General features: G+C 41.0%; 1 protein-coding gene across 2 annotated transcripts in view; it reads right to left on the bottom strand.

Annotated features, from left to right (window-relative positions):
* LOC149227777 (2-methoxy-6-polyprenyl-1,4-benzoquinol methylase, mitochondrial-like) overlaps positions 1 to 23156 on the bottom strand; it is a 227203-nt gene extending 204047 nt beyond the window's left edge. Inside the window, exon 1 of one of the 2 annotated variants that reach the window (XM_089377931.1) lies at positions 22859 to 23156. In XM_089377931.1, the coding sequence (XP_089234057.1) occupies positions 22859 to 22970 (112 nt within the window). In that variant the 5' untranslated portion in view covers positions 22971 to 23156. The remainder of the gene's footprint in view (positions 1 to 22858) is intronic. The other variant, XM_089377930.1, reaches the window with a different exon arrangement.
* Between the last annotated feature and the right edge of the window lie 3003 nt (positions 23157 to 26159).

Here is a 26159-nt window from a genome sequence, read left to right on the forward strand (position 1 = left end):
GCTCTGATTCCAATTGTTGGAAATACTAAGAGGGTGGGGTGAATCAGTATTTCTTTTCAATTGTTATTTTTTTCACAAGATCGGTTATGGCTTTTTATACTCCAAAAAGATAGAGGAGCAAGCTCCTATTACATATGATACTGGATGGAGTCATGCTGAAGGAGAGAAGGTCGAGAACGCAGTGTTGGAAACCTTTACACATGAATCCAAAAATTCCAGAGATTCCAATTACATTTTTGGCATACTGCCTTACAAACTAGGACAGCAAGAAAATACACTTACATAACATAATTGTCAAAAACTACCAAACTTCAAAAACACTTATGGGCAGTTTAATATTTGTTTACAGATTGATCTTGCTGAGATCTTTGTTTACTGCTCTAGTAGTTTGAATTTTCTCCCTCCTGATTCAGCGTAATGTTTTTGAGGTAGCTGACTGTCTCCTCAAGGTGAGTGCATTTGTTGTTGAGGGAATCTATTTCAGCCTTCTGACTCTCCAATTGTCTCTTCAAATCACAGTTCTCAGACCTCATTTGAAACCTCAAATCTTGAATTGTCTCTCTTATCTTGACGATCATAAATTTGTTGGCTCTGCATGTAGCACATTTCTCATTTTGAGAAGCTCGATCTACTGGATTTAAGTCCATTGTTGAGCGGTCTTCTGCTATCCTTTGATCTGCAATGTGATCCTCTGTGTTGTGTTGTTCCTTCCTGATATCTCTGCTTGAAAAAAGCCCTGTTGTTGTTCCCCTAAACTTGTTAGAGTGATGCCAATAATCCTTCTTGCTGTATGAACGCAGATTCACCTTCCCTTTGATATAGCACCAGCCTGCTGGCTTGAAACGAAACAAAAAGCAGTGGAAAATAATCCTTGCAGCAAAGACAGTGGAAAAGGAGGGGATAATGAAGATGCCAGGGGCGAGAGAAGAAATGCGCATACAGCCAAATGGAGAACAGAGCAAAGGAGTTAAGCTCACAGGAGGATTGTGGGCAAGAGGAAAGCAACATTCGACTGACTGCGTGCTTGGAGATGGATTGGGATCGCACAAAGGGGAGCGAGAAGGCGATTAAGAGAGGAACACGGGCTGCGAAGTAGGGAGAGGGCAACAAAGAAACATGGAGCTCGATAGGAAGAGAGTTCAACAGGAAGAGCGAGGGGCAATCTGTGAGTGAAAATAGGAGAGGGAGGCCCGAGATATAAAGGAGAGAGGGGTGCGAAAGGAGATCCATACTGCAGAGAGGAAATGCATACATGGAGGAACGCGATTGGATGCAAATTGAAAATCTTAGAGTTGGTGGAGTGGCAGATTATGCGCAGAGAGGTTCGTGTGGAGTCATGGGACCTCCATGCTATGTCAGTTGAAAAGAAATCATTGCAGAGATATGTATTGATGTTGCATATCTCCTTTGTATTGAACCACGAAATATCATAGGGATAAGAGATTTTTGTCATGATTTTCATACAAAGTCAATAGGACTAAGGAATAGATGTGTGGAACACATCCTCATCCTCTCTTGTTTCCCCTTCAGACCTGGACACTGCCAAATTTGCATGGTGGTCCGCGGAACTATTGTTTTCCCACAATATATGTTTAAAAGTGACATTTCCCAGGCCTTCCAAATTTTGCCTTATTCTTTTGAAGATTCGATGCATGGCAGCGTTTGGAGGATTTCTTCTACTGACCATGGCTTCAATTATAATTGTTGAATCTCCCATTATTATTGGGTCTCTGATTTCCTTTTTTTTTAAATCTTGGTTCCCATTAGCAGGCCATAAGCCTCTGCCTTGTTGTTGGAGGTTTCCCCCAACCCCCACTCATAAGTGACTGGATTATTCCCCCTTGGCTCAAGGAGGATCCCTCCTGCTCCAACTCTACCTGGATTGTTTTTGGAGGCCCCGTCAAAGAAGAGACAATGCATATTCAAATTTCCTTTCCATGTTATGAATTCTTCCTTATTTAATCTAATTTTCCGTTTTTGAAATGGAGGTCTATCATTGGGACTAATATTCCAGTTACTTCTGATAGTTGTCGGCTGATCCAATTCCTTTCTTCTTGCTGGAGGTTGCTACTGTCTATTGCTTTTAAACCTTTCATGTTTAGAAATTCTGAAGTGAGTCCCCAAGTTTTTGACAGAACTCTTCCAATCTTTGGGATTTGGTCTTTGAAGATGCTTTTATTTCTTGAGAGCCAAATCTGCCAACAAAGAAATGACGGGAGACTTTCCCAAAACCTTTTAATGGTTTGCTTGTTCTTCATTGAGTAAGGGTAATTTTTTTTCCATTCAGTAAAGAAGTCATTAAAGGTTATGGAGAAGTTGAGATCCATTTCCAGAGGACTAGAAAGCTGCTTCCAGCACTCTCTAGTAAATGGACAATCCAAGAAAAGGTGTTGGATGGATTCTTCTTCATTTAGGCACATTGAGCACCTTGACGGGCTGGAAAATCCCTTTCTTTTAAGGTTATCAGCAGTAAGGATTCTTCCTTTTAGGAGAGTCCAACTGAATATTTTAACTTTGGGGAGGCTTTCTGTTTTCCATATAGATTTCCATGGGGCCCAATCTTGTTCATCTTGCTGAGCCTGGAGAGAGTTATATCCAGACTTGACTGAGTAGGCACCCCCACTAGGATCCCAGATGATTGTGTCTTCATCCTCCATATTTGTTGGGGTTGATCCTTTGAGATGGAGGACTAAGAGATCCCATTGGCTTTTTAAATTTGGAGGAAGATTTGGAATGTGCCAGTCTTGCCAATTTCTGTTTTCCCAACGAGAGATAGAATGCAAGGAGGTTAGCCCCTTGGCTTGCATCCATTCTTTTATCTCTTGGAAACCTGGGAGAGATGATAAAGGTTCCTTCCCCATGATTCTGTCTCCCCATACCTTGATACTTTTACCATTTCCGAGCATCTTCAAAGTGTACTTGATGATAGTAGGTATCATTTTTTTAACTAGCTTCCATACTTGCGAGCATGGCCTTATTGGGACATTTTCATCCAGCAAGTGAGTTCTTTGATGATTCATATACTTTAAAGCCAAAGTTTTTTTCCATCAGTTGTCCTTTCCAATTATCATTCTCCATATAATTTTGGTCCCTAGGGCAGCATTCATCAATCCAAGCAGCCTTATAGATAAGCCTCCCTTCTCATAGGGCAAAATTACTTGTTCCCATTTTACCAAGCTGAATTTTTTGGTCTCCTTTTTCCCTCCCTGCCATAGAAAACCTCTTATTATTAATTCCATTTGTTTGTGGATGCTGGCCGGAGCCAGAATAGTGGCATATTGGTAAATTGGCAATGCAGTGAGCATGGCTTTGATTAGAGTCACCCTGTCGGCAATGTTCAGCCATAACATTCCCCAACTTTGGATTTTTTCCTTCATCTTTTCAGTTTGTGTGCTCCATAACTCAGCCTTTAGATTTTCTTTAGATATGGGAAGTCCAAGGTAAAAGAAGTGATTCCAATTTTCCTGTATGGGTATCTCAAGAATCTGAGATATTCTTTGCATGGTGCGAGAGGGAGCATTCCAACCATATATTCTACATTTTGCATTGTTTAAGAGACCACCAGAAACCTCCATGAAGTTATCAAGGATTTTTTTGAATCTTTGGGCAATAATGCATGAAGCTCTGCCCATCAACAGAGTGTCATCTGCGAACAAGGAATGATTTATGCTTCTTACACCATGAGAGATGTGCAAACCAGTTAGTGTTCTTTCTCTCCTTCTCTTTTCCAAAGCTCTACTTAACAAGTCTGCCATTATTATATATAAGAAAGGTGAAAGAGGGCAGCCCTGCCTCAACCCTTTGGAACTTTGAAAGAACTCACTCGGTCTTCCGTTTATCAACGGGGCTATCCATGGTCCCATAATGCAGGCACTGATTACCTCAATGATTTCATTTGAGAAACCAAATTTCTTTAAGATAGCAGTGAGGTAAGGAAGACTTACCCGGTCAAAGGCATTGGCCATATCCAATTTTATGATGATTCCCTGTTCTTTTTTCAGCATGCTTGAGTGTAGAGCTTCCTGGACCACCAGTACATTGTCTATAATCTGTCTATTTGGAACAAAGCCTCCTTGGTTTTCCAAGATAATCTCAAGGAGAACTTTCTTTATTCGGTTGGCTATGATCTTCGTTATTATTTTATAAGAAGAGTTGCACAATGAAATTGGCCGAAATCTGCTAAAAGTGGAAGGTCTAGCATCCTTTGGAATTAATTCCAGATAGGAGGATTTGGTAAAACCTCCCTTTTTTTTTAATAAACACATTCCTTATCATTCTTACTAAATCCTTTTTTATTATCTGCCAGTGCTGCCTGTAAAATGCAATTGTGAATCCATCCGGACCCGGTGCCTTATCCGGATGAAGGCTCCAAACAACTACCTCTATTTCTTCTTCTACAATTTCTTGCATAATTTCCGCATTTTGCTCATCACTTATCTTGTTTGGTACATGCTGCAAAAAGTTTTCGTAATCTGTTATTTCTCCATTTGTTGTTAAGAGGTTTTTGAAATGTTTATGAGCTTCTTTTTTTAATTCAACTGCTCCTCTAATTTCCTGTCCCTCTACTTGGATTTTGTCAATTTGATTTCTGGCTCTTCTGATTTTCATAGTATTATGAAAAAATGTTGTGTTTTTATCCCCTACTTTTAACCAAAGGCTTCTTGACTTTAGTCTCGCCACTTCCTCTTCTTTCCGTTTTTCTCTATATATTTCCCAAAAGAGGCCCTTTTCCTAGAGATGGTCCTCTTTGTCCTCCTCCTTGTTTTCTTTTGCCTCTTGAAGTTTCTCCATCTTTTTTAATAACTCAGCCTTTCTTTTCTTTGTTTGCTTTTCGTTTTCTATGGCCCATATTTTCAGTTCCTTTCTCAAGTTTTTTAGCTTGGTTTCCCACACATAATAGGGGGACCCCAAGACCTTTTGAGACCACACTTCCGCAATTAGTTTTTTGAATTCTACATTGTTGTTCCATATTGGGCAATATCTGAAAGGTATTGGGCCTTGATTTTCCATCAGCCCCATAGTAATTACCACCGGCTTGTGATCTGATGCCGTTGTATGAATGATTCTTGATCTTGCTGAATTGTAGTTGGAGATGATGTTGTCCTGAACCAAAATCCAATCTAATCTTTCCTTTATATTGTTGCTTCCTACCCTTTTGTTGTTCCACGTATACTTACCATTGTTGGGAGGGATGTCTATTAGATTTTTTTTTCCATAATGTTTTCAATGGCATCCCTTGAAGGGTCTGCATGGTAAATCCCTCCAAATTTCTCCTCTACATTTAGGACAAGATTGAGGTCCCCTCCCAAGATTATTTTTATGTTATGAGTTTCATTTAAGGTCTCTTGAACTATTAAATTATGGTATGTTCTATGCTTAGGGCAGTTTACTTATTTTTCTTCTTATTAGCCACAGATTAGCAATCACATATACATTAAGTGAAGTGCAGATAGAACATTAAATGATCAACAGAAAACAAGCCAAGACAAGAGACACAAGAGGTGGCGGCTAGCCAAGGACAAACCCCAATGCGGGGAAACCCTTTGATCAAATCTTCTTTTATCTTCAATAGTTCAGCAAAGAGAAATAGTACAAAATCTGAATTTTGTAATTTTATATCAGCAGCAGCAAACCCTAGATCAGCAAAGTCAAACTTGGTCAAACTAGCTGAAATTGACCTCTAAAATACTTGGTCAATTTCTGGTCAACTTGTCCTCGAACAGCCTAAAGATACAGCCCTTGAACAACCCCAAAAGTTCAATGAATTTGCGGATTCCTGAAGTCAACTGTAGCCCTAAACTAGGGCAGTCAATACCGGTCAAACCAAAGGTCAGATCACCTCGATTTTCGTGGCAAAAATTGTGGCCTACCTAGGAGAGGCAACCACACCCAATCCGCACTTCAGGAAGGTCAACGCTGGTCAAAGAAATGACCTGCTGCCCTAGCGTCCTTCTTTCTGCGTCTTCCTTGCCCTAGGACATCTTCCTTTCAGCCACACGTGTGAGAGAGAGAGGCTCCTTTTATGTGTAGGAGAGAGAGAAGATGAGTGAATTGAATTGTCCAAATGAGGAGAATGCTCCTTGTATTTATATGCAAACGTTGAGGTTGAATAGACATGACTATTGGGCTTCTAAGCCTACATAGGTTTGCTGGCCGACCTTGACAATTTGTCCATAATCAAAATAAATTCATATCTCCATAAATACTTATCGGAATCGGATGATCTTTAGATCAATCCTACACCTTTCAATGAGAGGAATCTAGGAAAAATATCAAAAGCCATACATAAGGTGATCCACATGGAGTTTGGCCCTAGTTGCCAATTTTAACACTCCCTCTCAACTAGGGAGAACTTCATCTGCAATCTGTCAGACCGTTGCTGCTATCCATCCATCAAATGCACTGTCCTGTATAGCTTGACCCCACTCTGCTCGAACTATGAAGGAGAAGAAATGATCGAAGATGTATCATACCATCCTCCACTAACCCGAAGTCAGTTTCAGAGTGTAAACCACTCTCGCTAATCCCAGATCAATGGAGATCATCCTAGCATAGGGAGTACGATAGATACAGCGATGCATCCATCGATAGTACTACTATGGTCCCTATCCTCATTTCCCTACTCATTGATCAGATGAGAGGTACTTCCCATGAGTCCCAAACTACATGGGTAGGATGCCTCGACAAGAGAACTAATCATCCTGTCCACAAGAGAACAAATCATCCTATCCAATGGATGCCATGGAGAACTAATCATCCTGGCCTACAGGAAAACTAATCATCCTGCTCCACAGTCGCCACGGAGAACGAATCATCCTGGCCCACAAGAGAACTAATCATCCTGTTCCACAGTCGCCACAGGGTGTCACAGGGGAAGGTTGAACCTTTACCCTGTACATAGTGCACCACCAGGGGATGGTGAGTCGCCCTGTGGTCACATGTCGCTCCAAGAAGTACCCTGTGCCCCCTAGAGCTCCCAGAGCTCAATGCATCATACTCGACCCTCATAAGAGGGTCTCTGAACGACACTTAGTCGTTCTTGGAAAGTCAGGAATTTGACCTTTCCTAGGGGCTTTGTCAAAATGTCAAAGACCTGTTCATCTGTACCGATATGTTGGAGCCTTATTGCTCCTCGCTGCACCATATCTCGAATATAGTGGTACCTGATATCGATATGCTTGGAGCGATCATGAAATACAGGATTCTCTGATAAACAGATCCCGCTGTAGTTGTCACACAGAATCACGGTGGTATCCAATGTAAATCTAAACAGCTCACTGAAGAGCTTTCGCAACCAGACTGCCTCACAGGAGGCCATGCTAGCAGCAATGTACTCTGCCTCGACGGTGCTCAAAGCCACTGACTTCTGCTTCCTGCTCATCCAGGATATTGAGGCAGATCCCAAAGAGAAACAGCACCAGGAAGTGCTCTTTCGATCCACCACACTGCTTGCCCAATCAACATAAGTATACCCAAGTAGTCTCACATCTCCAGTAGTGTATCTCAACCCATGAGTGATTATGCCACAAAGATATCTCAATAGATTCTTGGCACCAATCCAATGTGAGTGGTGAGGCTCAACCAGATGTTGACTCAATGTGTTCACTGCAAAGCATATATGCGGACGGGAGTTCACCAAGAACATTAATGCTCCGACGAGTTGACGATACTCGGTAGCATTTCGTAAAACAAGTCCGACAGCACTACCGCTTAACTTCTTGAAGTCAAGCTCCATCGGGGTAGTTACGGGCTTGCAGTCCACCATGCCGAATCTCTCCAATATCTTCACCACATATTTTCCTTGAGATAGGAAAATCTCCCCTGGTTTCTGCCAGACTTCCAATCCTAGGAAATAGTGCATAAGTCATAGGTCTTTCATCTCGAACTCAGAAGCCAGCGCCCTCTTACATTCGTGAATGAGAGGGTGTGCACTTGTTAGAAAGAGGTCGTCAACATATAGCACCAGTATGAGAGGCTTGTCATCTATAACCTTAAAGTAAAGGTTAGGGTCGGCTTCACTCCTAGTGAATCCCAGCTTCATTAAGTAGCTATCGATCCTCTCATACCATGCTCGGGGTGCTTGCTTTAGCCCACAGAGGGCCTTCTTCAACCTGCACACATGAGATTCTCAATCCTAAATCTCAAATCCTTCGGGTTGCTCCACATAGACCTCCTCTTTGATCGAACCATGTAAGAACGCAGTCTTGACATCCATCTGATGTAGGTTCCATCCTTGCGAAGCAGCAAGGGCTATGATCGAGCAGATGGTGGTATATCAAGCAACAAGTGCAAATATCTCGTCATAGTCTATAACTTCCTTCTGGGAGAAGCCACGAGCAACAAAACGAGCCTTATAATTTTCCGCACTTCCATCAATTGCATGCTTTATCTTGTAAAGCCATTTTGAAGTGACAACAGCTTTGTCCTAGGGTCTGGGGACCACATCCCAAACATCGTTTTTCATAACGAACTCATATTCCTCGGTCATAGCATCCTTCCATACTTGATGCTTGACGGCATCTGTGAATGACGAAAGGCTCATTTTGGATGATTGTGCTCATGATGGTCAGGTATCCCTGATACCTGTTCGGCTTCTTACTTTCACAAAAGGTTCCTCGGGGTGCAATGTGTCCTTCAGCATCACCAAGTGTCCCCCTAAGCCATGAAGGCCTCTTCCTAGAAGAGGAAGGCTCTTGCGAAGGAGGATCAATAGGATCCATAGGTTCTTCCACATCGAGCATCGTCTCATCTTCCTTTTCCTTCGGTTCCCCGATGTCAGCTTCTTTAGATCCCCTTAAAGTAGGAAGATTGTCTACCTTGCTAAGAGCCATATCTTCATCAAAGGTGACATCATGACTAATCTCGACTTCCCTTTGACCAGCTACATAGATTCTATAGCCCTTAGTATTTTCGCTATAGCCCACAAAGATTCCTTTCTTTCCAGATGCACCTAATTTATTCCTTTTTTTTTAGGCACATGAAAATATACAGGGCTTCCAAAAATTCTAAAATGAGATACGTCAGGTTTCTTACCGATGAACATTTCTTCGGGAGTCATAGAACCCAATGCTTGATGAGGGCATCGGTTTTGTACATATACAGCGGTATTTGCAGCTTCAGCCCATAGAAACTTCAGAAGTCTTTGATCATGGAGCATAGCACGGACAGCTTCCACAATTGTACGATTCTTCCTTTCCGCCACACCATTCTGTTCAGGAGTATATGGCGTAGTAGTCTCCCTCTTAATGCCAGCCTCTTTGCAAAAGTCATGAAACTCATTGGATTCATATTCAGTCCCATTATCAGTCCTTAAGATCTTGATCTTCTTTTCGGTTTGATTCTCGATCAAGGCTTTGAAGTGCCGAAACCAGGAGAACACTTCATCCTTCTTTTTCAAGAAGTATATCCAAGTCTTGCGAGAATAATCATCTGTAAAAGTGAGGTAATATAAATATCCTCCCAAGGAGTTCACAGGCATCATATCGGATATGTCTGAGTGAACCAACTGCAATATATCAGAGGTCTTGCTTTGGCTTGAGGGGAATGGTCCCCTTTTGAGCTTCCCTTCGGCACATCCTGGACATACACCTTCTTGCTCTAATCTGAACTCGGGCATCCTGGTCACCATTTTTCTTACATCGAGTAGAGCTTTATAATGAAGGTGAGCAAACCTCTGATGCCATAGTTCGGACTGAAGAGATGTGTCACAAGACATGACACCTAGCGGACTTCCACCGACCTGATATAATGAATCAACTCGAAACCCAAGAGTAAAAGCATCTTTAAAGTTCTTTTTCCATACACGTACCTTGCCATCACTGAAGGCCACCTTGTAGCCTTTGTCTTCCATTGCCGAAATGGACACCAAGTTCTTTTTGAGATCAGGTACATATAATACATCTTGTAAGTGGATGGTATTACCCTGATTCAATTGAAGAGTGATAATTCCTATGCCTTTCACGGGATATTTTGAATTATCTCCAAGAACAATTTCCAGGTTGGTTTCCTTCTCTATCAAATTATAGAGAGCTTCTTTGTAACCAGTGAAGTGCCTTGAGGCACCACAACAATAAGCCAATTTCCCAGCGAGTCCGAGGGAGCAGTAGTAGATAAACTTGTTGGTAGATAATATTCATCTTGCTTATTGTTAACAATGTTAGATTCATACCTGGAATTTCTTGCCTTTTTGAATGGTTGTCCTCTTCCTTGATTTCCGGCACTTCTTTTACCTCTGCCATTTGACCTGCCATTCCTTTGATTGCCTTGAGAGGGATTTTGATCATCGTCCCGATGTGAGTCCCTTTTATCAGGGCACTCCCTTGCATAGTTACCCGTTTTATTGCAATTGTAACATCGTCCTTTTCTTCCACCCTTTGGTCCAGCCTTTCTTTTGAATTTAGCCCCGGAATTGTTTCTTCTTTTAGTATGAGAAGAAAAGGCAAAGGGATGACCTTTAAGTATGGGCATTTCTTGCTCTTCCATCCTCATTTGTTCTTGAATGCATCTGGCCATTAATTGCTCAAATCCAGGAATTATGTTATTGTTGAGAAGAGTGGTCCTGAATATATACCATTCAGATGGCAGTCCTCCAAGAGTTGTGAGTGTCATTTCCCTGTCAAGAATTACTTCCCCAATAGATAGGAGATCGTTCTTGATCTTGGTGATCCTTAAGAAATATGCTTGCATACTCTCATCTTTGCCCTTCTTAATTTCCTTCAGCTTATTTCTAAGAAACAAGATTTGATTTGCATCATTAACTTTAAACAAACTCACCAATCTATCGTAGATTTCCTTGGAGGTGTTCAGCTCGGAAACATAGGCCACCAAGCGCTTGTCAATAGAGTCCCGGATGATCTTCCTTGCTTTGACTTCTCCCTTGGTCCATTTGTTCCTAGCAGCAGCGGATGCATTTGATGGAGGCTCAACAATCCCGCCTGTCACATGATCCAACACTTCCTGCTCTTCTAATGTTAGATCGAGAGACATCTTCCATCCGTGATAGTCAGACTTCTCACGGAGTTTGTCTTCAGCAGGGAAGTGTGTTGAGGACCCCATGATTTCTTTAAAATAGCCTTGCCAACCTTCTCTTCAGTGATTGCTCTTGCTCTTGCTCTTGCTTGGGCTTTGTCTTCACCTCAGCTCTGATACCATGTTAAATTATGGTATGTTATATGCTTAGAGCAGTTTACTTATATTTCTTCTTATTAGCCACAGATTAGCAATCACATATACATTAAGTAAAGTGCAAATAAAACATTAAATGATCAACAGAAAACAAGCCAAGACAAGAGACACAAGATGTGGCAGCTAGCCAGGGACAAACCCCAATGCGGGGAAACCCTTTGATCAAATTTTCTTTTATCTTCAATAGTTTAGCAGAGAGAAATAGTACAAAATCTGAATTCTGTAATTTTATATCAGCGGCAGCAAACCCTAGATCAGCAAAGTCAAACTTGGTCAAACTAGCTGAAATTGACCTCTAAAATACTTGGTCAATTTCTGGTCAACTTGTCCTCGAACAGCCTGAAGAAACAGCCCTTGAACAGCCCCAAAAGTTCAGTCAATTTGCAGATTTCTGAAGTCAACTGCAGCCCTAAACTAGGGCAGTTAATACCGATCAAACCAAAGGTCAGATCACCTCGATTTTCGTGCCAAAAATTGCGGCCTGCCTAGGAGAGGCAATCACACCCAATCCGCACTTCAAGAAGGTCAATGCTCGTCAAAGAGATGACCTGCTTCCCTAGCGTCCTTCTTTCTGCGTCTTCCTTGCCCTAGGACGCCTTCCTTTCAGCCACACATGTGAGAGAGAGAGAGGCTCCTTTTATGCGTAGGAAAGAGAGAGAGAAGATGAGTGAATTGAATCGTCCAAATGAGGAGAATGCTCCTTGTATTTATATGCAAACGTTGAGGTTGAATAGACATGATTGTTGGGCTTTTGAGCCTACATAAGTTTGCTGGCCAACCTTGACAATTTGTCCATAATCAAAATAAATTCATATCTCCATAAATACTTATCGGAATCGGATGATCTTTAGATCAATCCTACACCTCTCAATGAGAGGAATCTAGGAAAAATATCAGAAGCCATAAATAAGGTGATCCACATGGAGTTTGGCCCTAGTTGCCAATTTTAACATGAACCGTATTCCAACATTGTTCTTTTTCCCTAAAGTGGTTGGAGGCGTATATGTTGACAATGCAAAATTGCTCATTGGTGGTTGTCTCTTTTAGATCTGTTCTAATCCAGTGTTGTTCCTTTTTTTGCTGTAGCAGCTCCCATTTTCCTTTCCTCCATAATGTGCAAATTCCCCCTGAGGCCCCTATAGCTTGTTGAGTTGTTCCCTCATAATTTTTTAGATTTTTGATCATTTTTTCTGAGTCCTGGCAACTAGTTTTGGTCTCCTGAAGCATAAGAATATATGGGTTTTCCTTTACTAAAATATCTTTTGCTGCATTTACTTTAAAAGGTGTCCCCAAACCACGGCAATTCCAGGAGACCACAATCATTATTTATTTAGTTGATGGGTTGAGGGTCCTTTCCCTCTTTGATGATTTTGGTTTTTCTCATTGTTCCTGGAGCTTTTCCCAAAAAAGGAGTCCATGGGCTGCTGCGTTCCTAAAGCCATCTCTTTTGCTGCCGCTTCATCTCTAAGCTCTTTGTTAGATTTTCTTCCTACTTTCTTTTGGTGATCTAAGATTTGAAGAGATTCCTTAGATTGGTTTCTTGTCAAAATTCTGTCAACTGAGGGGGGAGGAGGGTTGCGAGGGGTAATAGGAACTGAGGGGGTGAGGATATGGGAGGGGGAGAGATGAGGGGGGGAGGGGGGGAATGAGTGAGGTATAGGAGGATCATCAAGAGGTCCAAAGGGGTTGGGATTGATGAAAGATGAGGAGATTGGGGGGGACTGGCTGGAGGGGGGGGATTATGGAGAAGGATCAGGGGGAGGGGGCGCCTGGGGATGGCTTGAGGAGGAGAGAGGTTGTTTGTTTGCCGATTTTTCTTTTTAACTTGTTCCCATTTTGCTTCAGACTCTTCTAAATTTTCACTTTCTTGTTTTTTTGGACATCTATTTGCAAAATGACCGTATTCATGACATACCTTGCATTTGAACGATATCTGCTCATAGTCCAATTGTTGTATGTGCATCCATTGATCTACTTTGATCTTTACTGCCTCCGGAAGGCCCTTCCCTAGGTCCACTTCGACACATATCCTCACACATGCATGCATGTTCTCTTTTGGTTCGCATCTGTCAATATACTTCCCCACAGCATTCCCGATGGCCTTGACAGATTCATCGCCCCAGCAATGTAGAGGAAGGTGAGGAAGTCTTACCCATACCAACACAGCGCTGGGAACATCCATTTCAGGATCGAAGTCAAGGGTCCATCTGTTTAGGTATAGCCCTCGCATGTCCATGAAGTATGGGCCGTTTCTAAAGATTAAATCTCGATCTTCCTTTGTTTCGAAATGAAAGGTATAATACCCTCTTCCACAAAATCTTATGGAGATTTTTCCACTTATTGAAGAGGACCAGTTCCTTTCAACCCATTTCTGAACCGAACGAGGTGATGGCCATAGTCCTGTAAACTGGCCAACCAATCCCCTTTCTGCTAGAGACAGCACCGCCCGGCAAGGGAGAGACGGAGGTAGAGAGATCTCTGGGATGTCTTCGAGTTTCTTCACAAACTTGGATATCGACGGTCTGGTTTTTGGAGGGCCAATGGCTGAGATCAGAGATGCAAAGGCATCTGCATTTTCTTCTTGCTCATAGGACTATTTTCCTAGAGGAGGATCTCCATCCTCTGGTGGATCCGATGGTTCCATGAATGCAGCAGGAGGCCATTGTGGTCTGTTCGAAACTCAAGGCTGCGGAGGCCCTCGGGGTGCACTAGGGAGGAGCTCACGGGAGTGCGCGCAGCTCTCAGAAAAAAGTTAAGAAAGACTATCAGGAAAATTATTCTTATTTATTAAATACCATATCACAATGAACTGGCGAGGAGGTCGGGATTTGACCCCCAACCTCTCCCAAATCATAATAAAGGTTCAACCAATTCGTTAAGGATAGAAGAATTTTTCAATTGCTATTTTTACCCGTTAAGATCACTTATAATTAAAACACAAAATGAACAATGTATAATAAATCATTTTATTAGTCAGATATAACAAGGACTTCAATCCTCTTCTTTACAATAAATACAATACAATAATGTGTAGGGCTCCAACCCTAGATGAAGACACCAATCTTCAATCCTACCAGGCTTCAACCTATACTTTGCCAAGCACCAACTTGGACTTCACGAGGCTCCGACCTCTAGGGCTCCAACCCTATCTTCCCCAAGGCTCCAACCTTGTCTCTTTGAGGCACCAACCTCTAGGGCTCCAACCCTCTCTCTAATACAGGCTCCAACCTGGTCTTCTTGAGGACTCCTATCCTCTAGGGCTCCAACCCACTCTTAATTCGTCAAGATAAGTTCAATGATTCTTCAAGGCTCCCACTATCTTCTACAACCAGCCCTGACAAAGTCTTCATGTTCGTCTTCAACAATGCCCTTAATCTCCAAATCACTTCATCAATGACAACTTTATCATCTCAGAAGTTGTCACCACAACTCTTCATTTCACCCAAACAATTTTTCCAAGGTCACATGATGAGGGCGTCATCAATACATCATGGTCTCCAAGAATCTTTAATAAGCTACTCGAAAAGGGTCAAACAATTCTTCAAGTGCTTCACAATATCTTCAAGGATTCTTCAATAGGCTTCTTCGAGTAACATCAATGAGTTGCTCCTCCAACTGAGGTATGCTACTCCAAGGTCCTTTGTAGGCTTCCACAAATAATTGTAGGTCTGAGCTCCTCTATTATCACAGGTGCAAGGCTTGTGACTTGTTACCAAAAGTTTGACCCTCCAAGCTACAGAGGTTCAAGTTTAAGCCTCTCTAAGTGATTGTCCAAGTGTTTGTAGTTCGAGTTCCCACAGTTTTTTCCACATAGATGTATATGAGCTATGATTGTTCTCAAGGTATACTTGGTAAAGGTCTGAGTTCTCCAAATGTCACTCCCCACGAGCCTTCAAAATGTTACTAGTCTGAGGTGAGGTTTCTCATAGGTAGTTGTCCACAAGCTTATCACAAGTCACCAATCCACAGATCTGAGGATTAATACTTCATTGTTCCTCCACAAATCCAAGCGTCGAGCACTAGAATTGTTCCTCCAAGGTGATTGGTCACATGTCCGAGGTATTGTAACAAGTTTGAGGTTAGATCCAAGCTGTTCAGGTTACTGTTCACTGGTCTTCAATATGGTTTGAATCCTCCAAATGTCATTGCCCTATAGTCCGAGATTCTATTCACAAATCCAAGCTTGAAAGATATTTTGATCACCGAAATTGCTCAAACAGAAATTACATATGACTTGATTATTGTTCTGAGCCTCCTTACTGAAAATTAACCACAAAATCGAGTTGTAGTATCACTGGTTGCTTACCCGAGCTTGAATTTGCTTGCAGATCTGAGGTTATGACTATCACGGGTGGTTGTCACTTCGAAAGTTTGTGGTTACAGTCACTCTTCAGATCCAAGCCTCACAGGCTTGTCCACCACAGAATTTTGATCCTCTAATCTGAAGTTCCAACCCTATCACATGTTCGAGATATGTTTACCACAGGCTCATGTCTTTCAAGTGTAGTTGTCCATTGTCCCGAGCTTCTTCAGGTGAATGTTCACACATCTATATCCATAGTTCTGCAATTCCAAGCCACGGCAAACTTACAGATCCGAGCTCCTTATCAAACTTTAATGATAACCCAACAGAAAATTTAGCCCAAACAATAATCTTAATGTCCTCCTCGGCCTCGTTGGTTGTTTCTGTCTTCCTGTGATGTTTCTTCACTGAAATTTGATGCTTGAATGAAGAGTTCGCCCTTATATTTATACAGGATTTGACATTTGACGAAGAGACACGTTAATTGGCCATGGAGTCGACTTACATATGTTGACTTAGGTCGGCTAGAATAAAAGATATAATATTTCATCATTAAAAAATCATTTTCTCTCGAACTATGAGGAATTAGAGGAAAAGTAATAACTTATTGGAAAGAGGAAAAAGTCCTCTACAAGCCTATGCCAATCCCATCCTTAAATAAAGTCATTTAACCACCAATAAAATTACGTTTGTGAAACTGTCATCATTATTTTATTCATGGCAGCCACTAGGATTTTATCTTTATGTTTTGGGCATTCAATGTTTAGGGGTCCTTCTTCATAGACTTAGGCCATCAAGCTTATTAGGATTAGGGCTTTCATTTTATCTCTTGGGTCTTCAAGTTTATGACATGCAAGAAGAGAGTTTCGTCACATGTGTTCTTCATTTATTTGGATTAGGGCATCTTCAAAGGCATCATGGGCATCTAGGGCTTCATTCATGCTAGGGATTTTAGGGCTTCATTGATTTATGCTTACATCATTCTAGGGCGAACCGTGTAGCTAAGAAATATCACTTCAAAGGGTTAGATTTTGTCATTAGTATGCATGCATGTGCCTAGGAGGGTTTCATGGTAAGAGCTTCTTCATCCATCATTAGATCATGCATCAACAATTGATCATGCATCATTAGGGTTTTCTCCTAGGGTTTGCATGAGGTTAGGGCAACATCTCAAGGGTTAGGACATGTATCACAAGAATATTTGCCATCTCCAACAATGTCATATTGACATCAATGACAACTTTGACCAACAGTCTTCCCCTTTGTCATTGATGGCAATATTCTTGCCCTCTCAACAATTTCTCCCCCTTTGACATCAATGGCAAATGGGGTGCCCAAGTACTCCCCTTATCAAGCTGCTTCTTTGTCATGTTGCTCCATCGTATTTTCTTTATGAATGGTAGTTTTTCATGACAGATATGTTGCCTCCCCTGTCATGGTGCTCTTCTTTAATGAACTTGCTCCCCCTAAGCCTTTGCATGCCTTCATGGAAATGGATGAGGTAGATGATCAACTAACTCCCCTTACCTGCATAAACTCCTCTAGCTCTTCTTTTTGCTCAAGACAAGAAAGATTTCTATCTTGTGATCAAGTGGAAGACATCTTCATAATATCATGATATTCTTCAATGGAGTTACTCCTGAGAGATGATCTATCAAGAGATGATTGTTCATGTGTGACTCATCAAGGGTTTCATAGGGCTCTTCACGAATAGCTTCTACAAGAATAGTCAAGAATCACGAACTCCCGTGACAGTATGGTCTCCTTCTTGGCAAAATTTTATCATCAAAACTTGGAATATCATATCTTCCAAAGATGCACTCATTAGATAAACAACATGAGTTGATGCCTTGAGTGTTCAAGAGGTTTTCTAATCCAATTTGCTTCCTTCTCCATACTTGTGTAACTTTATTTTCTTGCTTGGTAGTCATGTTTTTAGCTTGTTTAGGGACCCAAGTCAAGTTACAATCACGAGCCATATGTCCAATGTTATGACAATTGAAGCATTCCATCTTGTTCATGAATGAGGAATCATGACTTCTTCTTGCATAGTTGCTTCTAGGGCACTAATGTGGACCATTATATTTGTCCTTGTGGTATGCCCTACAATCCTTTGCCATATGCCCAAAATTTGTACAAGAATAGCAATAACCAAAAAATATACTTTGGTACCTAGAGGATGGAGATTGCCTTGATGTACTTCTAAAGTCATTCTGCCTTGGGATCCTTTGATGATATCCATTGCTTCTTGCATTCTTGACACCATCTACATATCTTCTTGGAGGAGGGGGTTTCGGAGGGTTTCTTCCAATGTCATCTTGACTCTTCTTGCTTTTGTTGGAACTAGGGGCATCAATCTTTCTTCTAGGCTTCTCCACATCCTTGATGTTTGAAGCATTAGGGTTTGCATCATTTTTGTTTGAGGGTTCACCTGCATAACCAAGACCTAATTTATCAAGAGGAGATCTTTGATGACTTAAGATGTCATCTAGGGTTTGAGAGCTCTTTAGACTCTTGTTCAAATGATCAACTTCTTTTCTTAGGAGATTAATTTCTTCTTTCATCATCTTGCATTCTTCATCCTTCTTTGCTAGATGATTCTCCATTTCTTCCTTCATCTTGGTTGCTTCACATGATTGGGCCTTAAGTGAGGTGATTTCTGATTTTAATTTGGTGATCTCTTCATCCTTTTCTTCTAGTTGGCATGTCATGGCATTTCTTTCTTTTTCTGCTTCATCGACTTGTCCTTCTAGGAGTGTCAAAACTTCCATCACCTTTTTAGCTCCTTGTGCTTGTTTCTTTGCTTCTTCTAGTTGAGATTTAAGGGAGGAGACCTCTTCCTTGTATTGACCGATTTTTCTTTCAAGTTTGTTCAAGTCTTCATTTCTTTGTTCAATATGGCTTGACAAAGTGTCTTCCCTTTTCTTTTCTTTATCCAATTGATTTGTCATGGATATGACTTCTTCATGATGCCTTTTCTTGTTTTGATGAAATTCCTCCTTAAGCTTGGTGAGCTCCTCATCTCTTTCTTATACTTGAAGCTTAAATAGGTCAACTTCCTCCCTTGTCTTATCAAGGTCATGGTCCCTATCTTGTGCTTGCTTCTTGAGCTCCTTTTTCAAACTGCTAATCTCTTCCAGGGCAGCTACAAGTTTTGCCTTGAGATCTTCTTTGAGGTCATCTTCAATTTCTTCATCTTCTAGGTCCTCCTTGGTCTTGATGTCTTCATTCTTGTTTTCAGCTTCCTTTATGGGTTCTAGATTTCCTTCTTGCTTTCCATCATCTTCATGAATAGAGGTCATGGTCAATGCTCCTTTTGAGTGAAGATCTTGAAGTTTGTCCCACATACCTTTTGTCGATGAACATTTCTCCACTTTGGCCTTTATAGGATCTGGTAGCCCACTCAAGATTGCCTTCATCGCTCTTGCATTAAGTGAAGATCTTGAAGTTTGTCCCACATACCTTTTGTCGATGAATATTTCTCCACTTTGACCTTTATAGGATCTGGTAGCCCACTCAAGATTGCCTTCATCACTCTTGCATTATATTCCTTGGATTCTTCTTCCATTGTGCTTTCAGTAATCACTAATTCCCAGACTTCAAAACCTTGAGCCATTAAAAAATTCTTCATTCTTGCCTTCCATATATCAAAGTTTCCATTGAACAATGGAGCTTTCCCAATTTGATTATCTTCAGTTTTCACGGTTGAGGAAGAGACATCTTTAGAAGGATTGGAGGCTTTCTTCCTTGGCTTTGCCATTTGTGTTCTAAGGATCTACCTTCAAGTTGTTAGGCTTATGAGTGAAGGTACTAGCTATGAATCCAATTATTGGAAATACTGGGGGGGGTGAATCAGTGTTTCTTTTCAATTGTTATTTTTACCAGTTAAGATCACTTATAATTAGAACACAAAATGAACAATGTAGAATAAATAATTTTATTAGTCAGATATAACGAGGACTTCAATCCTCTTCTTTACAATAAATCCAATATAATAATGTGTAGGGCTCCAACCCTAGATGAAGACACCAATCTTCAATCCTACCATGCTTCAAGCTGTACTTTGCCAAGCACTGACTTGGACTTCACGAAGCTCTGACCTCTAGGCCTCCAACCCTATCTTCCCCAAGGCTCCAACCTTGTCACTTTGAGGCGCCAACCTCCAGGGCTCCAACCCTCTCTCTGGTACAGGCTCCAACCTGGTCTTCTTGAGGACTCCTATCCTCTAAGGCTTCAACCCACTCTCAATTCGTCAAGATAAGTTTAATGATTCTTCAAGTCTCCCACTATCTTCTACAACCAGCCCTGACAAAGTCTTCACGTTCGTCCTCAACAATGCCCTTACTTAATCTCCAAATTACTTCAGCAATGACAATTTTATCTTCTCAAGAGTTGTCACCACAACTCTTCATTTCACCCAAACAGTTTCTTCAAGGTCACATCATGAGAGCTTCATCAATACATCATGGTCTCCAAGAATCTTTAATAAGCTACTCCAAAAGAGTCAAACAATTCTTCAAGTGCTTCACAATATCATCAAGGGTTCTTCAATAGGCTGCTTCGAGTAATATCAATCAGTTGCTCCTCCAACTGAGGTATGCTACTCCAAGGTCCTTTGTTGGCTTCCACAAATAACTGTAGCTCTGAGCTCCTCTGCTATCACAAGTTCAAGGCTTGTGACTTGTTACCACAAGTCTGACCTTCCAAGCTACAGAGGTTCAAGTTTAAGACTCTCTAAGTGACTGTCCAAGTGTTTGTAGTTCGAGTTCCCACAGTTTTGTCCACACAAATGTATATGAGCTATGACTGTTCTCAAGGTATACCTAGTAAAGGTCCGAGTTCTCCAAATGTCACTGCCCACAAGACTTCAAACTGTTACTGGTCCAAGGTGAGGTTTCTCATAGGTAGTTGTCCACAAGCTTATCACAAGTCACCAATCCATAGATCCGAGGATTAATACTTCATTGTTCCTCCATAAATCCAAACGTCGAGCACTAGAACTATTCCTCCAAGGAGACTGGTCACATGTCCGAGGTATTGTAACAAGTCTGAGGTTAGATCCAAGTTTTTGAGGTGACTGTTCACTGGTCTTTAATATGGTTTGCATCCTCCAAATGTCACTGCCCTGTAGTCCAAGCTTCTATTCACAAATCCGAGCTTGAAAGATATTTTAATCACCGAAATTGCCCAAACAGAAATCACAGATGACTTGATTACTATTCTAAGCCTCCTTACTGAAGATTAACCACAGAACCGAGTAGTAGTATCACTGGTTGCTTACCCGAGCTTGACTTTGCTTCCAGATCCAAGGTTATGACTGTCACAGGTGGCTGTCACTCCGAAAGTTTGTGGTTACAGTCACTATTCTGCAATGTCTGAGCTCACAGATCCGAGCCTCACAAGCTTGTCCACCACAGAATTTTGATCCTCCAATCTTAAGTTCTAACCCTATCGCATGTCTGAGATATGTTTACCACAGGTCCATGTCTTCCAAGTGTAGTTGTCCATTGTTCCGAGCTTCTACAGGTGAATGTTCACACATCTATATCCACAGTTCTACAATTCCAAGCCACAACAAACTTGCAGATCCAAGCTCCTTATCAAACTTGAATGATAACCCAACAGAAAATCAGCCCAAACAATAATCTTAATGTCCTCCTCGGCCTCCTTGGTTCTTTTTGTCTTCCTATGATGTTTCTTCACTGAAATTTGATGCTTGCATGAAGAGTTAGACCTTATATTTATACAGGATTTGACATTTGACAAAGAGACACGTCAATTGGCCATGGAGTTAGAGGACAAGTAATAGCTCTTTGGAAAGAGGAAAAAGTCTTCTACAAGCCTATGCTAATCCCATCCTTAAATAAGGTCATTTTACCACCAATAAAAATATTTTTGTGAAACTATCATCATTATTTTATTCATGGCAGCCATTAGGATTTTATCTTTATGTTTTAGGCATTCAATGTTTAGGGCTCCTTCTTCATAGACTTAGGCCATCAAGCTTATTAGGATTAGGGCTTTCATTTTATCTCTTAGGTCTTCAAGTTTATGACATGCAAGAAGAGAGTTTCGTCACATTTGTTCTTCATTTATTTGGATTAGGGCAGCTTCAAAGGCATCATGGGCATCTAGGGCTTCATTCATGCTAGAGATTTTAGGGCTTCATTGGTTTATGCTTGCATCATTCTAGGGCAAACCATGTAGCTAAGAAATATCACTTCAAAGGGTTAGAGTTTGTCATTATTATGCATGCATGTGCCTAGGAGGGTTTCATGGTAAAGGCTTCTTCATCAGTCATTAGATCATGTATCAACAATTGATCATGCATCATTAGGGTTTTCTCCTATGGTTTGCATGAGGTTAGGGCAACATCTCAAGGGTTAGGACATGTATCACAAGAATATTTGCCATCTCCAACAATGTCATATTGACATCAATGACAACTTTGACCAACACACTTTCCCTCATTTGGTGGAGGAGGCAGGGCACTTCCCACTCTAAACAGGGACGAATTGGGCAACCAAGAAAGGCTCACCAATCAGAAACATCTAACTGGTTGGGCAACCAAAAAAAAAGCACACTCCTTTCTTGGCAACAGATAAAATTCAAAAAGAAGGAAACATCTAAAAACTAGCAAAGAGGGAAACATCTCAATATATTTGCTTTATCTAATAATGTAGTTGATTTTTATCTCATATATTTTGTAATTAAATTAATAAGGAGAATGTTTGCATTGTTTATAAAATGCTCATCTCTCCCTCGTAATAAGATTGTGGTATTGTTTTCTAAAACTTCTGTGCTATTCTCTTCTTTTTGAATCTTGTCAGATCTCCATGTAGATCACTTACACTTGAACTATGGCATGAAACCATTCATTTACTCCTACGGCAGGCATTAGGGGCAAAACATATGTGAGGGATTTGAACGGAATTTGTATAGAATTTAAACCTTGGTGTTGGCTATGAATTTATGAAACACTCCCACTTTACCATCTAACTAATACCCCGTTGACCACTTCGAAGTACTCTGCTTGGAAAGCAACTGATTTCAATTTTTTTAATGACATTCAGGTAGTTCTGCATATTTTAAGAAAATGAAAGCGGTTGAAACCCTTGCTTTCGACATAACAACTTGCTTATTGGCAAGTCCCAAAGTTAAAATTTGGCGAATATAAAAACGCAGGGAAAGTATTCGTAACTTGAAGTACTGTGCGGCAGCCATTTCTTTAATCATGACCGGCTTTAATCATAATGGGGTTTACTGTGACATTTCATTTTATTTCAAACTGGTTTGGATCGCTATAAAAGCAATTGAATCCTATTACCGACTGTAAATGCAAGAAACCATGAAAAGAATAAGAATTGTTACCAAAGCTGGTGGCATGAGAATGCAAGCACGCTGGGGAGGTCGTGGGCATTGGGCGGCAGGCGAGGCGAGGAAGTAAATATGTGTATTTGCGGATATTGGACCTCAACGCCATTTCTTTTGCAGTTCAATTTGTGTGTACAGCATGCCAAGCCTTTTCTGTTCTTCTGTTTGACCACTGCTAGAAGCCGGCTATTTACCTTATGCCATCGATAGTTCGATCGTACCGTCGTGCGTTTCCCCACCTATTCCCACTGCCATTCAAAATGGTTAAAAAAATAAAACTGTGTAATTTGTTTGCCTGCGTACTAGTAATTATTATAATTTTTCGATTAGGATTGTTGTGTTAAATCAATACCTCGCTTTGCACGTGGTAGAGTCAAGCCGAAAATGATAACATATCGAAATGCTCAACTAAAATTTCAAATTTTCATATTTTTCCAAATATTACCAAAAAGAACACATGATGCACATAAGCATTCAAAATATGTTTCAATGCTTTATATATTTTGCATAGAGACATGTAGAGCAGGGTATGATTAGGAATTAGTTTTATTATTATTATTTTTTAAAATATGATTTAAAACCGTGATTCTTTTCTAAGTTTGCAATGAGAAATATTTGTAAAGAAATATGCGCAAATGAAACTCAACGTGAAAATCTCTCTCGTCTTTATCATCTTATTTCAACATCAGAGTTAAAACATTAGAGTGCTATTCTCACTCTCCTCCTCCTTAAACTAATAACTGTGATTTCTATATTGCTAGAGAAGTATTCTAGTGCTATTCTCACTCTCCTCCTCCTTAAACTAATAACTGTGATTTCTATATTGCTAGAGAAGTATTCTATGTTTTCAGTGACAAGTCACAGAAACTAGTTATCTAATGTAGGGTATTAACTCAGTAAAGCACATTATATTGAAATGGAAAAAATGAGTTTTTAGTGCATTACTACAAAGAGGGGGTTTTTTATGAGTCTCATTATTGAGTAATTATATGGGCTTTAATTGGCCTTAATTCACCTCCTAGCCTAGTCAAACCAACTATTCTCACAACTTATTGCATACTTTTGATTATATTTTGCTTATGAGTTGAGTTAGAGTTGGATATCTTGCTTTGTGGTCTAATGTGCATGTAATGCAGGAATAAATGATAAAAACAAAGGAAATGCAGGGAAAAAAAGGTAAAAGCAATGAACTATGGTAAAATACCTTGGTAAAAACTCGGATGAGACAAGGGAGAGAAATTACAGGAGGTAAATCCTCCTCATTTACTGCCCATCCATTCGAATATCCCTCCATCAGCTGAAAGTACAAACAGCCAAATATGAAGTACTAAAAGACAGCCAAGCAAGTGTAAGTACAAGCAGCCTCCCTACTAGAAGGCAACCGAGCTAGTGAAAGTGAAAGGACAAGTTACCATTAAGTTGGGAGTTGTACCTCCCTAATTTTGAGGGAAGTCGTTGAGACTTCGCATGTATAAATAAAGAGGCTTAAGACCTCAATTTTTTTAGCCAGTCAGTTAGTTACCAGTCAGCTATATAGTCAGTCAGTGAATTAGCAAGGATTCAAACTTCTACTTTGTAACAGTTTTGATGTAATACAGTTTTTGATAATGAATATGAGTTTTGATTTGAGCCAGCATTGAGTTAACTCAAAGGGCTGAAGCTCTTGGGTTAGGGCCCAACACTAGCAGCCTAAGCTCCTCTTTCTTGTATTGTATTCTAGCATAGCTTCCTGCTTTCTGCTCATTTGCTGAATCAGATGCATTCTCATTACAGCAGCAGTATAGATTCATGTTTTCTGTTCATTTACTCAAGCAGTTCATTTCCATTACAGCAGTAGCATAGATGCATGATTTGATTGTTCATTTGGTTAAATAGATGCATTTTCATTATAGTGGTTCGGCACATATTTCTGGTTTCTTGTTCATTGACTTAAGCAACTTCCTGTTTCATGTTCATTTGCTTGAATAGTTGCAGTCCATTACAGCAGGGTAGAACAGGGTAGTTGTGTTTCAGTTTGTTCCATTTATGCTTTCATTTCATCAGTAGGTTGGCAAAGAAAAGATCCATCAGGATGCTCATAGGTGTCTCGGCCTCACCTCCTCCCTCTAGGACTATGGTGTGAGGAAGAAACCCTGCAGCAACCCCAAAAACACAGGGTTTTGATTTTCATGGAGTTTTACCATTTAATACAGTCATCGAGGTCATTTCATAGTGCTCTGCCCCTTTACTGGTCATCAGCTCATTCACTTTCTTCCTATCATCGAACCTCACTTGCATACCCCCTTCATTCCCCTGCAGCATGAAAAGCTCAGCGGAAGTTGTTCATCCACGTTCAAATGGTTTTAATCGTCAAACGCTTTTCACAAGCCAAATAGTCCAATCGCTGCCCAATCCACTTTTCGTGTTTGACTTTCTGCCTTTTAAATCCCCACCGTCACTCTGCCTTGTCAGATCCGATGATTATCGTGCACCCACTCACCAACCTACTCGGTCACCTCTCCGTCATAGATCTACATTGCCAGATCCGACGGCCCTCGTGCCATATCGCGTGGATTTCCTTCCAACTGTTATCGGGCTGAGAGCGCGTGATATGAGCGGTTTCCCTGTGCTATGTGTCGGTCGGGGAGGCTAATCGCATGAAATTCCCCAAAACCATTTATGGCTTTGAGGGCGCGCGATATTTCGCTTACCACCCTCCAAACCCGCTCATCCTTTCCACACGTTTCTTTTCGCACTCCAACCTCCACGGTCAATCTGCCCTGTTAGATCTGACGGTGGTCACTTCACCCGATACCATTTTTGCACGTTTTCTTCTGCCCGCGTTCTCCGCCGTTCATCTGTCGACTACCTGCGCAATCTAATCCTAGCCGTCCATCCTGTTAGGCCACCATGTCCGCCCATTTGCCTACGTACCCTCCTACTGTCCTATCCCACCCGTTCATTTACCCTTCACCCGCCTGATCCAACGGTCGTCATGCGTTGTTGCTCCTTCACATTCTCTTTCCACCATTTTGATTTCTGACCCTTCTTCTGCTTAGACACAGACCTAGCCTAGTCTCCATTGTTCAACCCTTAGCCTAGTTTTGATGCTTTTCGCTTCTGCAACTTAGATAGCAGCAGTAGGTTAGTGTTAATTTCTAATTCTGCTTAGCATAGCTGTGTGATTGGTTAGCTAGGGTTTGGTGTGAGTTAAGCTTGCATGTTGTTTTTTCCATTTCTACAATAGAATAGCCCTCCCCTAGACTAAATTTGCTCTCCTTCCATCAAAATCAAGCTTCTTCTGACTCTATAGAAGTCT

The sequence above is a fragment of the Pinus tabuliformis genome, chromosome J (assembly GCF_031772625.1).
Source record: "Pinus tabuliformis cultivar Carrire ecotype Pingquan chromosome J, CPIR1, whole genome shotgun sequence".
Taxonomy (NCBI): domain Eukaryota; kingdom Viridiplantae; phylum Streptophyta; class Pinopsida; order Pinales; family Pinaceae; genus Pinus; species Pinus tabuliformis.